Source organism: Gouania willdenowi, chromosome 13, assembly GCF_900634775.1.
Source record: "Gouania willdenowi chromosome 13, fGouWil2.1, whole genome shotgun sequence".
NCBI classification, from domain to species: domain Eukaryota; kingdom Metazoa; phylum Chordata; class Actinopteri; order Blenniiformes; family Gobiesocidae; genus Gouania; species Gouania willdenowi.
Genome location: NC_041056.1, coordinates 42,556,983 through 42,570,766, shown reverse-complemented (window position 1 = coordinate 42,570,766; position 13,784 = coordinate 42,556,983). Strand labels below are relative to the sequence as shown.

The 13,784-nt window shown below is 38.0% G+C and overlaps 1 protein-coding gene across 5 annotated transcripts in view; it reads right to left on the bottom strand.

The window, feature by feature from the left end:
- usp32 (ubiquitin specific peptidase 32) overlaps positions 1–13,784 on the bottom strand; it is a 75,265-nt gene that overhangs the window by 21,235 nt on the left and 40,246 nt on the right. For 3 of the 5 annotated variants that reach the window (XM_028464092.1, XM_028464087.1, XM_028464089.1), the window contains exons 10-16: positions 9,736–9,819; positions 9,605–9,666; positions 9,414–9,516; positions 7,863–8,040; positions 7,612–7,787; positions 5,045–5,185; positions 2,098–2,263 (exon numbers count right to left, since the gene is read on the bottom strand). In XM_028464092.1, the coding sequence (XP_028319893.1) occupies positions 2,098–2,263; positions 5,045–5,185; positions 7,612–7,787; positions 7,863–8,040; positions 9,414–9,516; positions 9,605–9,666; positions 9,736–9,819 (910 nt within the window). The remainder of the gene's footprint in view (positions 1–2,097; positions 2,264–5,044; positions 5,186–7,611; positions 7,788–7,862; positions 8,041–9,413; positions 9,517–9,604; positions 9,667–9,735; positions 9,820–13,784) is intronic. The other 2 variants (XM_028464090.1, XM_028464091.1) reach the window with 1 other exon arrangement.

Genomic DNA, 13,784 nt, shown 5'->3' with positions numbered 1-13,784 from the left:
AGGATTAGTCACTACCAAGCTGCTAATCTACACGTTACCTTAACCCAGGCCTTTCCAATCTGAATCAGTGATCTCACAGAAAAGGGGTGGAGTTTACAGCAACTGACCAATCAGAAACCATGCAGTCCTCTCTCACACTCTTCCTGTTCAAAGCCTTAAAGCTTTCATTTTTAGAGATCCCATGTAGCGTATGATGGATGGTAGTTTGTTTAGAAAAGTGGGTGGGGGGGATTACTTTTATCAAAATTGACTTTGGAGAAGTGCTTGGGATGATGATGTATGTGATATTTTATCATTTTTGTGTGAAAACTATTACAGAACACAATGATAAAACTGAACAAAAGTTGTAAAATATGTTCCAAACCTATTTCTGACATTTTGGATGATTGAAGGGTTATTTCAACTGACATAAATTAAGATTGTCCACATGTAAATATTATCATATTTGATGAACAATGGTCAGATTTGAGGGGTCGTGTGGGACCCTAGAGAATCATGCTTTTTTACCTGAAAAAGGAACAACATTTCCCTCAGGGAAGGCGTTTTTCTTGAAAAAGTGTTTTTTTTTAGCCACCCTATTTACATCCAGGGGTGCTGCAATGGTTTATGTAATAATAATAATAATAATAATAATAATAATAATAATAATGGCTTGGATTTATAAAGCACTTTCTTCGAGGAGACTCAAAGCGTGTTACAGAAACCATTATTCATTCACACCAGTCACTCACACAGTCATACCGGTGGTGGTAAGCTACAATGTAGCCACAGCTGCAGACTGACAGAGGTGTGGCTGTCATTTCGCGCCTACGGCCCCTCTGACCACCACCAATATTCATGCACAATTCATACGCAAGGCAATGTGGGTAAAGTGCCTTGCCCAAGGACACAATGACAATGACTAGGTTAGAGCGGGATTTGAACCCCCAACCCTTCAGTTCCTGGACAACCCATGTCCACTGAGCCACGGTCGCCCCATTATGTGCCCCATGAAAAGGAATATTACTGGGTCTCAAGCCAGTGGTAAATTTTGATACTGTTTTACTTAAAACTAAACATTTTAATGATATTTTTGACCAACATTAATTGGTATGGGAAGTACGGAAAATACAATTAAATTAATTTACATTTATTTATTTGCTCTATATTCCAAAACAATGTCTACATTTTATAAAAATATTGATTTATTTTTTGGATTTCAGTAGAAAGTGAAACATTTCAGTTCCAAAAAAATTTGATTTCTCTGGTAAAAGTTGGGGTTTGGGGCTTTAGGGGTTCAAATCATTCTAAAATCAATACTGCTGACTAACAATTTCTTTTAATTTCAGAAATCTTTTTATTCATTAATGTGTTTTTCTCCTTAATAATGGATTAATGAAACATAGGGGGTATGTGGGCTTGCTGAGGTGGGGCAGGGGGCTGACAGACAACTGCTGATACTCTTCACTGATTGGATATGAGCAGAGCTGATAAACGTTTGTCTGCATTTATTACTGCATTGAGAAATGTTACCACAGCGAATAAACCTGATGTTACCAAATACATTGTAAATAAAATATATGTGTGATTGTGCGTTTATCACAGAGTGTTAAATGGTCTATACGTGTGGGGGGGGGGATACCTACTAAACTGACACCTATGGTTCCAGTAGTTAATGGAACTTATTTTTGTAATTAACTTTAGATTTAAGGAAAAATCACCTCTGGTTCTGGTTTCAAATGAAAGTCCTGACTGACTCGTACAGAAACAAAAGGAGTTTGTTGCTACTTTCTCAGCCTCATTTGCAAAAATCCACTGATATCTTAGCTCAACTTATTCAAAGGTTGGACGAACACACACACACGCACGCACACGCACACACACACAATATATTTTTCTAATCATTTCCATGTTTTATTGATCATATTGGAAAATAGATTTTTAAAGCTGTGGAAATGGAAAAAGGTTGGAATGATTTCATTTTAGCGTGATTAGCCACGAGCAGGTCCTTCTTCTGCTGATCAGTTTATTGATTAACATGATTAAATAGGAGAACCAGAGGGTTGTGGTGGGGTCAGGCGTTACTCGGCGGCGGGCCTTGCTGCAGGCTTACGTTACCTCTCAGTGGGGGTAAATGCGGTGGAAACATTCTCAGGCTGGTCATACCCATATTGACCCAGATGTTGGACTGGGGGGAGCGAGTGGCTGGCTGCTGGCGCAGGAAGAGCAGGTAGCGGGGGAAGAGCTCCAGCTCTGTTTGGCCTTTCTTACTTTCCAGGATCACCTGAATGGGGCGGGGGTGGGGGAATATAGCAGGGAATATCACAGGAATAACAGATTTATCTTTCGTTTATTGGTAATAAGTTAAACTTTTTTTTATTATATACTGTACATTTCCACTACAAATACCTTTTAAGAAAGGCTTCAGGGTTGGGGTCAATTATAATTGTAATCGCGTAATTGATGATTAATTACAACAATGGTGTAATTAGGGCTCGAACACAACAATGCGTAGGACCCTATTGTAATGCAAATTTTTTAATTGTTTTTCTTATAGAGGAAATGATCTCATTTTTTAAGGCCTAAGCACGTTTAAAAACTCATGAAAACTTGTACGCAAATTAGGACTAGTGAAAAATTGATATTTTGGGGGAACTGGACATGTGAATGGCAAAATGACTCAATAGCGCCCCCTTGAAAATTGAATTTGCTCCCAGCTTGGACTGATGACATCATCACTGTGGAACTTCTGCAAAATTCTGTAGAATTCTGACATCATCACTGTAGAGTGATGATGGTGTTACTTCAGTACACTGAGGATTTCCCTGATCTGGGTAAATACTGTTATTTCTTTCTACCACAACAGGGTTCTCACCAGGAATTCTTCACAGCATGGAGGGATCGCGTGGCGTGCGAGCAAGCAAGTTTCTTATTGTTGTTATTAAGAGGTTGTCAAAAAAATGAGTTATGGTTTAACCCAACAGTCATTCATAGTCATAGCACCACCTATCATAGACATTATATTTGCATAGAACATTGCAGGAAAGTTTGGGATATAATCCTTGAAAATGATCAGCTACATCTCAACACTTTAACATTTCTGCCACACCCAGGCATGGGCGAGGGCCTGTTTAACACTGCTTGCAGCTTTAATTATAATTGTAACTGTAATTTTAAAAATGTTTTGCTGTCGTGATCGTAATTAAATTATAATTGAGCTTAGATAATTTACTTTGTCATTCAGGGTTCCTACAGCTTCAGTCATATTAAAATCAAAACGTTTTAATGCCATTTGAAATAAAATGTAATACTAACTTCATAGTTAACACAATAGGGGACAAAATGCCAGAAACATACACAAAATGCAGAGCTGCCAATCCTCACGCTTTGAGTGTGACAGTCACGCAATTTGACGCATTCTCACACCACATGCCACACTTGACATTTCTCGCACTTATATTTCCCCATTTTTTCATGGTAATGAACTTTGATCCTCATGGTTTGCCGTAGCTCGAGTAACTATGATTGACTGACTGAGATAACCAATACATGTCTTCTAGTGCCTAAATCTAACAACCACGGCAGGCATTACACAATAATGGACCAATCAGAAGCAACGTAAGGCGGGTCTTGACGAGCCGTCTCTTGAAAAACAACACGCAGCGACTCATTGACATGCTTTCAGAAAGAAAGTGTTTCTAGAAGTCAGATAATGTCTGAGATGGTGTGTAACTACCCAATTTTGTTCAATGTTTATAATGCTGTGCGTGTGTGTGTGTGTGTTATAGTGTTAGTTTACTCGTCTAAAAAACTAACCCCCACCCCCCCAGTGCACGGACACACAGTCAGCTGTGTTAGTGACTGTCTGTCAGAGGCTCAGTGCAGATGTCTGTCTGTCTGTCAGTTCTGAGTGTTGAAGCACTGAGAGATGTTTGAGGAAACAGTGAATGTGTTTCTCTTCTCTAACTAACTTTCTGTCTCTCCTCAGCAGAAATCTGCTGCTGCTGAAGCTAACAGGGCTGTTAACACATTCTTAAAGAGACAGTGTCCTGAATGTGATTTACTTTAAAAACTACTTTCAACAACTCAGCGCTGCCCTGAAAAAAGCAACACTACATCATTTAATCACATTTCAGCCTTAATGAAGGAAAAAGTCAAAAGTGACACAAAATGTAGTTATTGTGCTGCTAGTGATTAATAAAAGGGTCTTTGTGGCTCCACTGAAATTGTGATGTGATTTTTTTTTCCCAAATCACCCACTCTTACATGTGTGTCTGTGCTAGACATTAACTTAAATTAATTAAAACTCTTATGCAGACAAGGAGAGCTGAGGTAAAGGTAGCACTGCCTTGGGCCACAGTGTTTTAAGTGGGAGCCCCCTGCCTCTGTCATCATCAACATCTGTGACAAACACCTACAACATGAGACATGTCCCCAGATAAATGATGAACAGTTGGTTGAAATGAAATATTGACAAATAAATGTATTTTGTCAGAATTCTTGTTAGTTTTCATTTGTAATTTCTGGATGATTAAAACTAGCATTAGGAGGCCACGGTGCAGGGAGAGCTGCTGGTATGGAGGTGATGACATCATTCTGAAGGTAGAAATCAACGTTAAAACAAGACATTTATTTAGGCCACATTTGTAAAAACAGTGGTGAATCCCTTTAAAACCTATATATTAATTGATTAAGAAGCCTAACAAGGTAAGTAATAGATGAGAAATTAATTAGATAATAGATCTTTTTTTTTAGTGTATTTTACAGCTGATTTAGGACCCGTTAGCAAAAGAGACGCTAAAAGAAAGGTAACACAAGAGGAAGGTCAACTTTTATTAGGTTATTTATTTCTGAGGATAAAAAATAATTGTAATTTAATTGCAATTAGAAAAAATGCTGGTCACTGTAATTGTTATTGAATTGCAAATGAACATGGATAATTGAAAATGTAATTGTAACTGAAATATGTAATTGACCCCAACCCTGAAAGGTTTTGTGTGCTTAGGTGTTACCTGTGCACACGATGCTATACGCTATAATAAGTGCATCAATGCTCCATACTTACGGGTCGTGGGAGGCTGAGGTTGGCACCGTACCAGTGATAAAGTCCCCTCCACACAGGCTCTGGAACAATCTCAAAGTCTCTACTGGGGACCAACAGTCGGGAGCGTTTGAGCCGACCACCCTCCATGGTTAGAGTGGGAGCCTGATGGAGAAACACAAACAGGTCAGAACATGACCAACACACACAGATCCAAGAAAACATCAGAATTATTCATAAACAAAGAGCATAATTAAGTTAGCTTCTAGTAAGAGCAGGAAACTGTTGAAACTGAATCAATACATCACAATGCAGCCATGGCTCATACATCTGTCATTACTACATTAATATTATTATTAATACTATAATTATTATCATTATTATTATTACTATTATTAGCCAGCTACACAGACGTGATTCAGTGACCGTTCCTTTACTTTAAGTTGGACTGCAGCAGAACAAGGGAACCACTTTAAGTAACATAGGGTCCTATGAAACCCATTTTAATTTGTATTATTTATTTTTGTTTTCCACATTATTTTTTTTTCTAAATCTGTTTTTTTTATGTTAATAACAGTTTTTAAAAACTCCTGTGAGAGAAACAAAAAGAAAACCATAATTAAACAAAAATGTATGTCAAAAATAAAGTAAGATACAATTAAAAGGTAAATATAAGTTGTAGTGACATGTAGTTGTCACGATACCAAAATGAGTAACCATGATACTATATCAGAAAGTATCACGGTTCCAGGTAATATCGCAATACTGAAGCCTTTTTTTTAAAAATTATTATTATTTTTATGAACTGCAATGTATTTGTACAAGTTAGAAATACTTATTAATGACTTAGAGTGTTGTTTGGTGCATGATAAGAGTACATGAACAAAAGCATATATGCAATAAAAAAACTAATAAATGAAGTTAGAATTTATATGGCTGATATTAAAAAAAACAATAATTCAGTTTCTTTGCACATCAATTTATGTTTAACTAATATAAATAATCAACTTAGGACAACAAATCCACTGTCTTTTTTTTTAACTAATTGACAATAATTCTTCTTCTCCAACATAATAAACCATAGAAGATAAAATACAATAAACAGAAACTGATTCCCTGAGAAAACTATATTTGTATGTATTTTCTGGGTGACGTCACTGGTGTTTTCTGGGATTGGATGTGATCCCTCCTTTGTATGTATATAATTTGCAAATATTGTTTGTACATTGGAAAAAAAAAAGAAATAAAAAAAAGAAAAAAAAAAAATAGCTTAAAAAAAGATCGCTTTGAGTCCGTGCGGGAAAAAAAAGTGTTCGCACAGTAGATCTCCTATTGCTTTACCGTCTCTGCCTCGTTTAAAGCCAAAATAGTTCCAAATGAGACTTTTGGAGTTTGGTTTTTTGAGCAACATTAGTGATGCCACTGACGACGCCGCCGCCGCGGCAGACTCACCGCTCAGGCCTGGTGCTTCTGCCATGTGTTGTCTCGTGTTTGTGAGTGTAAGCTGTGCACACGTCCAGGAGAGACAAAACTTTAGCTTGTTGTTTGTTTTGAAGCGAGTTTCTGTCAAAGCAGAGCTGTCTTCAGTTCCTTCATGCCAGTGTAAACACGAACAGCCAATCAGCTACAGACGTGCGGACACAGCGCATCATATCTCTGGACGTCACCAGTAACAGGAAAACAGTCAATCATTCAGCAGCTGTACAGTTCGGTTTCCATGTTGGTGTGTTTTCAAGTGAATAGCGTGCAGTGAATTTAGACTGTGCAGTGAGAAGACAGAGGAGAGGCAGCCGCTATGTAGCAGAAACTGGTACCGGTAGTATCGTAATCCACGGTAGTACCGTCGTGTAGAACTTCTGGTATAGTAGGAACCGTTACAATTCGTCACCGTGGGTATCGTGCAACTATAGTGACATGGATTATTCTGACTGCTCCTTTCTAATTATTTATGTGTCATATATAGATGTATGAGAGCAGAATTAATGTCACCATATTTCCTGTCAGGGATCAATGGTTTACTGAATCTGATCAGATTTATTAGGTTTTGATCAACTGATGACATCATTCCAGACCACATTGATTAAACTAAAATAAATGGACGCAAAGACGCATCAGTTATTTCATCGTTAGGGGCCAGAATATTTTACAGTATCAGAAGCTATTCAGGTATCACAAACCTACAATGTTTAAGACTCTACAATCGTGACCAAACAAGGCATTGCTGATATTTCATAACTTTTGACAGACAGATTACCCATACCATACGAGGAAATCTCACACAGGCCACACCTACTAACGTTTTCCTCCAGTCTCATTGTGTCAACAAAACACACTTATCGTCATGTTTAAGTCATAAAAGAGCCACATTTAGCTCGTCACTAATGGAATCACCTGCACAAACAGGTGATTTTTAAAATGGCAGAAAAACTCAGCTCAGTTTGACCCATCAAATGTTTCACATTTTCAGCACACACACTGTTATTATGGATTGTTTTAGTTTTATAAATGAGGCTTGTGGGTTATCTAATGAAACCAGCAAAATAAGTCACAGACACACAGTGATAAACCAAAGTAAGAAGCAAAGCTCCTACCTTCATGGGGTCGTTGTTGACCAATGGCTGGTTGTCGATGGCTCCTGGTCGCTGCGCTGCCAGCTGAGAGGGGAGGTGGCCGTTGACTCCAGAGAAACACTGACTGTTGTCTGAGACATTGTGCTGACGGGCAAAGCAGCTTTCTGTGGCCGAGGAGAAGACCTGGGGGCTGAGGACTGGGGGGAGGAGACACCACACATTAACATTTGTTAGCATTGAAATGACAGCAGAAGTCCAGTGGAGTAGCTGACCGTGTTCTGTAGCCTCGGAGGCGCTGGACACAGCGTCAGGTGACCTCTCCTCAGAGGGGCTGACGGGGCCAAACACTCCCAGTCCTCCCAGTCTGTCGGGATGGATGGTTTCCACAGTGGCATTTGTTTTATACGAGCTGAGAATAGCTGGCTGTTCCACCACAATGCCTTTATGCTCCTGCACGAGATCACAACAGGGTCAACGCTTTAGGTGATAGATACACACGTCACTGATGAAGAGTGTCAATGGGCCTCTTCAACCCCTAGGACCCTCCCGCGGGGGCAGCTCCAGCTTCCATGACTCTCACGGGTCTAAATGTTGTAAAGAATAAATGAAATCACACATTCTATAACTCTCTGTAATTCTAAGAAACTATAGAAGCTACAACTGTAGCTAACCGACATTCAGAACAAAAAACAGTGCACACACACCAGGCCATTATGTTCTAAGTGGGAAAAGTCGACAACTCGCCAATCTCGGCAACTTCTCAGTTGAGAAATCCGTCCAATGAGGTGCATAGCCTTTGTGCATCCCATAGAGTTTGATATCAGCAATTTCTACAAGTACTAAGCTTTATAACGCTGTCACTCTTTCTGATTCGTCAAAGCACTGCTGAATAACACATCCGTAATAACACCAAAGAGTGGAGAGAAAATAGCATTACGCATGGCACCGCAGAAACCTGAATAAAAATGATTTTCTCTTCTAGCCTCAGCTAGCACCTCAATGCTAACATGTACCAGCTAGCACCTCAATGCTAACATGTACCAGCTAGCACCTCAATGCTAACATGTACCAGCTAGCACCTCAATGCTAACATGTAACAGCTAGCACCTCAATGCTAACATGTACCAGCTAGCACCTCAATGCTAACATGTAACAGCTAGCACCTCAATGCTAACATGTAACAGCTAGCACCTCAATGCTAACATGTAACAGCTAGCATCTCAATGTTAAACATGTACCAGCTAGCACCTCAATGCTAACATGCAACAGTTAGCACCTCAATGCTAACATGTACCAGCTAGCATCTCAATGCTAAACATGTAGCAGCTAGCATCTCAATGCTACACATGTAGCAGCTAGCCCCTCAAACCTAAACATGTAGCAGCTAGCATCTCAATGCTACACATGTAGCAGCTAGCCCCTCAATGCTAAACATGTAACAGCTAGCACCTCAATGCTAACATGTACCAGCTAGCACCTCAATGCTAAACATGTAGCAGATAGCTTACCGGTAGTTAAATGTAAGTTAATGCTTTGTGAACAAAGCAATCAAAATATTATTTATTGATATTACACATTATGTTAGCACTCAGTGATGAAAATAATAAACACTATTTAGTTGTTTAAGAACATTTATTGTTTTCATTGATTCAGTCATTTACCAAATACATTTCAATTGAAAAACATTGCTTCTTGTGTCAAATACTGTTAATTACAAATAATTTTTATTGAGTCCCACCACTAATTTTAATAATTAATATAATCTCTAAGGGAGACAGCAGCCCAGAATCCATTATGATCCATACGAATGTTTCTATACTCACATATTGGACGTAGTCCTTCCACTGCTGCCACCACAGCATGGAGATCAGAAACCAGTTCTGTCCTTGTTGGAGCCCATGTCTGCTTTCTCTCTCCAACCAGCCACTTCACACACAAACCACAAGTAACCATGGAAACACACACACATACACACAAAGTGAGGTTTGAGATGACATGCTGAGAGCAAACCTACCGGATGATCTGACCCTCCTCCTCAGGGGTAGCAGGCCTGAGCCCCAGGACTATATGACACACCTGTACCAGAACACAAACAAGGTGAGACCAGGAGCAGAAGATGATGCTGTGTGATGATGATGCACTTACCTGGAACAGCAGGTTCAAGAACTCGTTGGCTAAAGCACTCTTCACACTCCAGATCTGGTAGTCCTCCAGGGTCAGGTGACCCAGCTGAGGGGGAGGGGACACAAATTTCATGTTAAAAGGGATAACCTAAAACACTGGTTCCCAAACTTTTTCGTCGCATGTACCCACTTTGCAGTTTTGTCTAATCATGTGTACCCCTTTATATCATAAATACCCTCTCCATAATTTCATATACTTTTTAATTTGTGGAACAGCAGACTCTCCTAAACCCCTAACTGTGTTTCCAACATTGGTTCTCAAGCCTTAATCTACAAATTCAAAACAATGAGTAATTTAAAGTTATCATTATTTTTTTAATACCAATGTAACTTTTATTTGATTACTTCAATAGTAAATTAATATGGTCACCTATGTAAATTGTAGCTAATTATTGTCTCCTATTGTCAGAAATGTGATAAAACAACCTCTACGCCTTAAAGACCGTTTAAAGCCAATTCAGCATAAATGTATTCCTTACACATGTACAAAGCCATTCAACCATCTATAATGTAATTGTGGAGCTAGACTTCAGAACCTGTATTTCCAATTTCTGTGCTCCAGATTTAACAGGCGGGTCAGAAATCAGGGACGCGTTGCATAACGGAGCCATCATTAGCATAAACCAGACCCTGCTGCTGAAGCAGCCTCCAGCGGGCGCAATTCCGCTACCAGCCAAAAACAAACCACACATTCAGACTCAGGGGAATAAAACGCGTCCGCTGGAGCTGCATTTTCAATGAAATGAACACTTTTATACACCGTGATTTGGTTTTTAAACTATAGTGAGCGCAGGGATGCACATATTCGGACTCCGGCGGAGCAGACCTTTCCACTGATACCTTGTTAGGCCTGATCCGAGCACTTTTGGAAGCACTATTGACGCTGGAGCTGCTTTCACACTGCTCTCTCCTATAGACACAGTAAAGAGGCGGTACCCTTTCCGTGTGTGGGTGTGGTTCCAGCACCTCAGAGCAGAGAGAAATGCTTGCTTTTCCATGATAGTGATACCTAATTTTACATACTTTTTTTTTCATCTTTCAAATTTGGCTCAGTGGTCAATCACATGTTTCTGTGGTGACAAACTCATAACACATTTATTTCTGCTTTACACAAACTTTAAAATAATCCTGTTTGAATAAATTACTAGAAAATGTAGTATTTTATTGAACAATAGTACTGTTAGTTTGTGGTGAACCTGTCAAAAAAATAGCCTAAAAAGGAACTCGTAGCATTTGCTGCTTATTTTTAAATTAAATGTTCAATCTTTTCAAGTACCCCCTGCAATGTGTTCCTGTACTCCTAGGGGTGCATGTACCCCTGTTTGGGAACCTCTGACCTAGAACTTGCAAGAGAACCAGCTCACGGAACCAACCGGAGCAATAAACAAGTATCTCACATTATAGAAAACAACCAAATAACTTATAGCTATGCAGACGACACACATGTATACACTATATGTCTATCATACATGTTAGTGTGTTCAAAATTTAAACTAAACATGTAAAAACTGGAGTTATTTGTGCTTTCTCCAACACAAAGTTCTCATTTAAATAGGGCAGCATTTGGATTTTATACTCCACATCCCTGTCGCTCTAAACCACCTCTAAAGACTTTTGATTTTACTGAATCAATGACAAGGTTCACACTGATGCCTCTGTGATAGGGATGTAACGATTAATCGTAAGGCAGTTAAAAATCGATTCATAGGTATCACGGTTCACATCGATGCTGTGAAAATTGAATCGCAGTACTTTTTTAACCAGCAGAGGGCGCTATCCAGAAGTCATGGCGGCGGGCGAAATCTGCTAATACTTTCTTTCTGGCCGCCTTCTACTCTTAAACATATTCATAAATGATTCCTTACCCCTATAGCACCAAAAGAATGTCTGTAATATTATGTGAATATCTGTAAAAGTCACATTTTTCTATTAGCTCTGTCTGCTAGCATAGCATTTCTTCTTCACTGCACTTAGCTGCATCCCAACCGACCACTGGGTTACCAGCGCCTTCTGCTGGTTCAAACAAATATCTGACGTAAATACAGTGCAGACTGTTTTTTTTTTATAAGGTCCAATTGTTAAGTCACAAAATACATTTTCAGTTGCACTTTTAAAAAGAAAAATAACTATTATGCAGTTTTTTATTGTTTACTATGGAACCAGAATTTAAATGACTAGGCTTCTTCATTTGTATTATTCCTTTATTTATTTCATTTCATTTATTTTTAGTTAAATTGCATTGTTTGAATAGTTTATCAAGGGATTCTTTTGACAATGAAAAATAAAAAGACAATAGTACAGTTTTTTCTAATCGAATCGTGAGAAAATCGTATCGTGAACCCAGTATCGTGAATCGAATCGTATCGGGAGTTGAGTGAATCGTTACATCCCTACTCTGTGATGTTACTTCTTTTGTCTTATCTTGCATCTCTTCTTCTTTTTATCATGGTTGTATGATCTCTTTCTTTCTTTATTGATATAAACATGTTTATGTGTAAGTGTGAAACTATTATTATGACGGTACCGATTTAAAAATGTAAAACAGAAAAGTCCCTTACGCTGGTTCAAACACAGTGTAGGGCAACTGTCGGCCCGGGGGCCAAATGTGGCTGTTGGTCTAATTTTATTAAAAAAAATACAGTAAAAGACGAGAAAAACACCAAAAAATGACTGCAAAGCCACAGTATTACAAACAACCGACAACAGAAATACAAAAAAAAAGACTAAAAAAAACCCTCAAAATTACAACACAAATACATAATACAAGTCCAAAAGAGACACATTTTACAGGAAAAATACACAAAAGGACAACAAATATGCACATAATAAACAAACATACACAGAATGACAGAAAACACATAATTTAATACACCTGTAATAAATAACACTTATTAAACGTAACCTTCCACTTGTGTTAGCTTTCTGTTAGCATCTCTAATGCTAACGGGTCAGGTTAATCCATGTCCTAAATCAGCTGTACAATACACTAATAAATATTATCTATCATCTACAGCAATTAGTTTCTGATCTCTTGGTTACCTTGTTAGGCTTCCTAATCAATATATATATTGGTATTAATATTTTTGGTGCGGGCGTCTGAGACTTTTTTCTGTCACTATACCAATAGATTTATATTATTTTAAATTGTAAAATTATCCTCAAGAGAAGTGACAGGTAAACGTGATCTGAAACATATTTTAATAATTATTAATTACATATGTGTAAGTTATAGAACTGTAACATGGTTCCCCAGGTTTGCATTTGATTAAACTAGTACAGTACCCGTTGGAAGTATGTATTCATATAGTGGGAGGAGCTTAAGTAAAGTTGTCAATTTTGGCCAAATGAGTATGTGTTTGAAGGTTGAATGTACAAAGAGGTGTACATACTCTGTAGTGTTATAAAGGGGTTTATTTGTGGGTGCAAAGTATAATAGTGTGTGTGATTTATCTGGTTTAATTCTATGGGACATGAACATGATAAATGTGTTTGTTGCTTTTTTTTTTTTTTTTTTTTTACTCATTTTCAGATTTTTGTTGTTTGGTGTATTTTTCTATAATGTATGTTTTTTGGAGTCATTATGTGTATTTTTGTATCTTTCCATTGTGTTTTAGTGCATTTTTTGTATAATTATTGTTTTTTGTTGCCATTGTAGTGATTCTGGAGTCATTTTGTGTATTTTTGCATCTTTTTTGGTGTAGTTTTGTGCATTTCTATTGTCATTTTATGTATTTTTTAGTATAAATATTTAGTTTTGTGTTTTTTGACTGATTTTCATATTTTTTGGTGTCGTTTGATGTATTTTTCGGTAATATTTGTTTTTAGTTGTCATTTTGTGCATTTCTGTTGTCGTTTTGTGTACTTCTGTATAATGCTTAGGTTTTTGTTTTATTTTACTCATTTAGAACATTTTTATTATAAATACCTTATGTGGTGTGTGTGTCGCTACCTGTCTGTCCCTCTCTCCATTTCGTCTCCGTGTGTCACCTCCTCACTGCCCCACGTCTACAT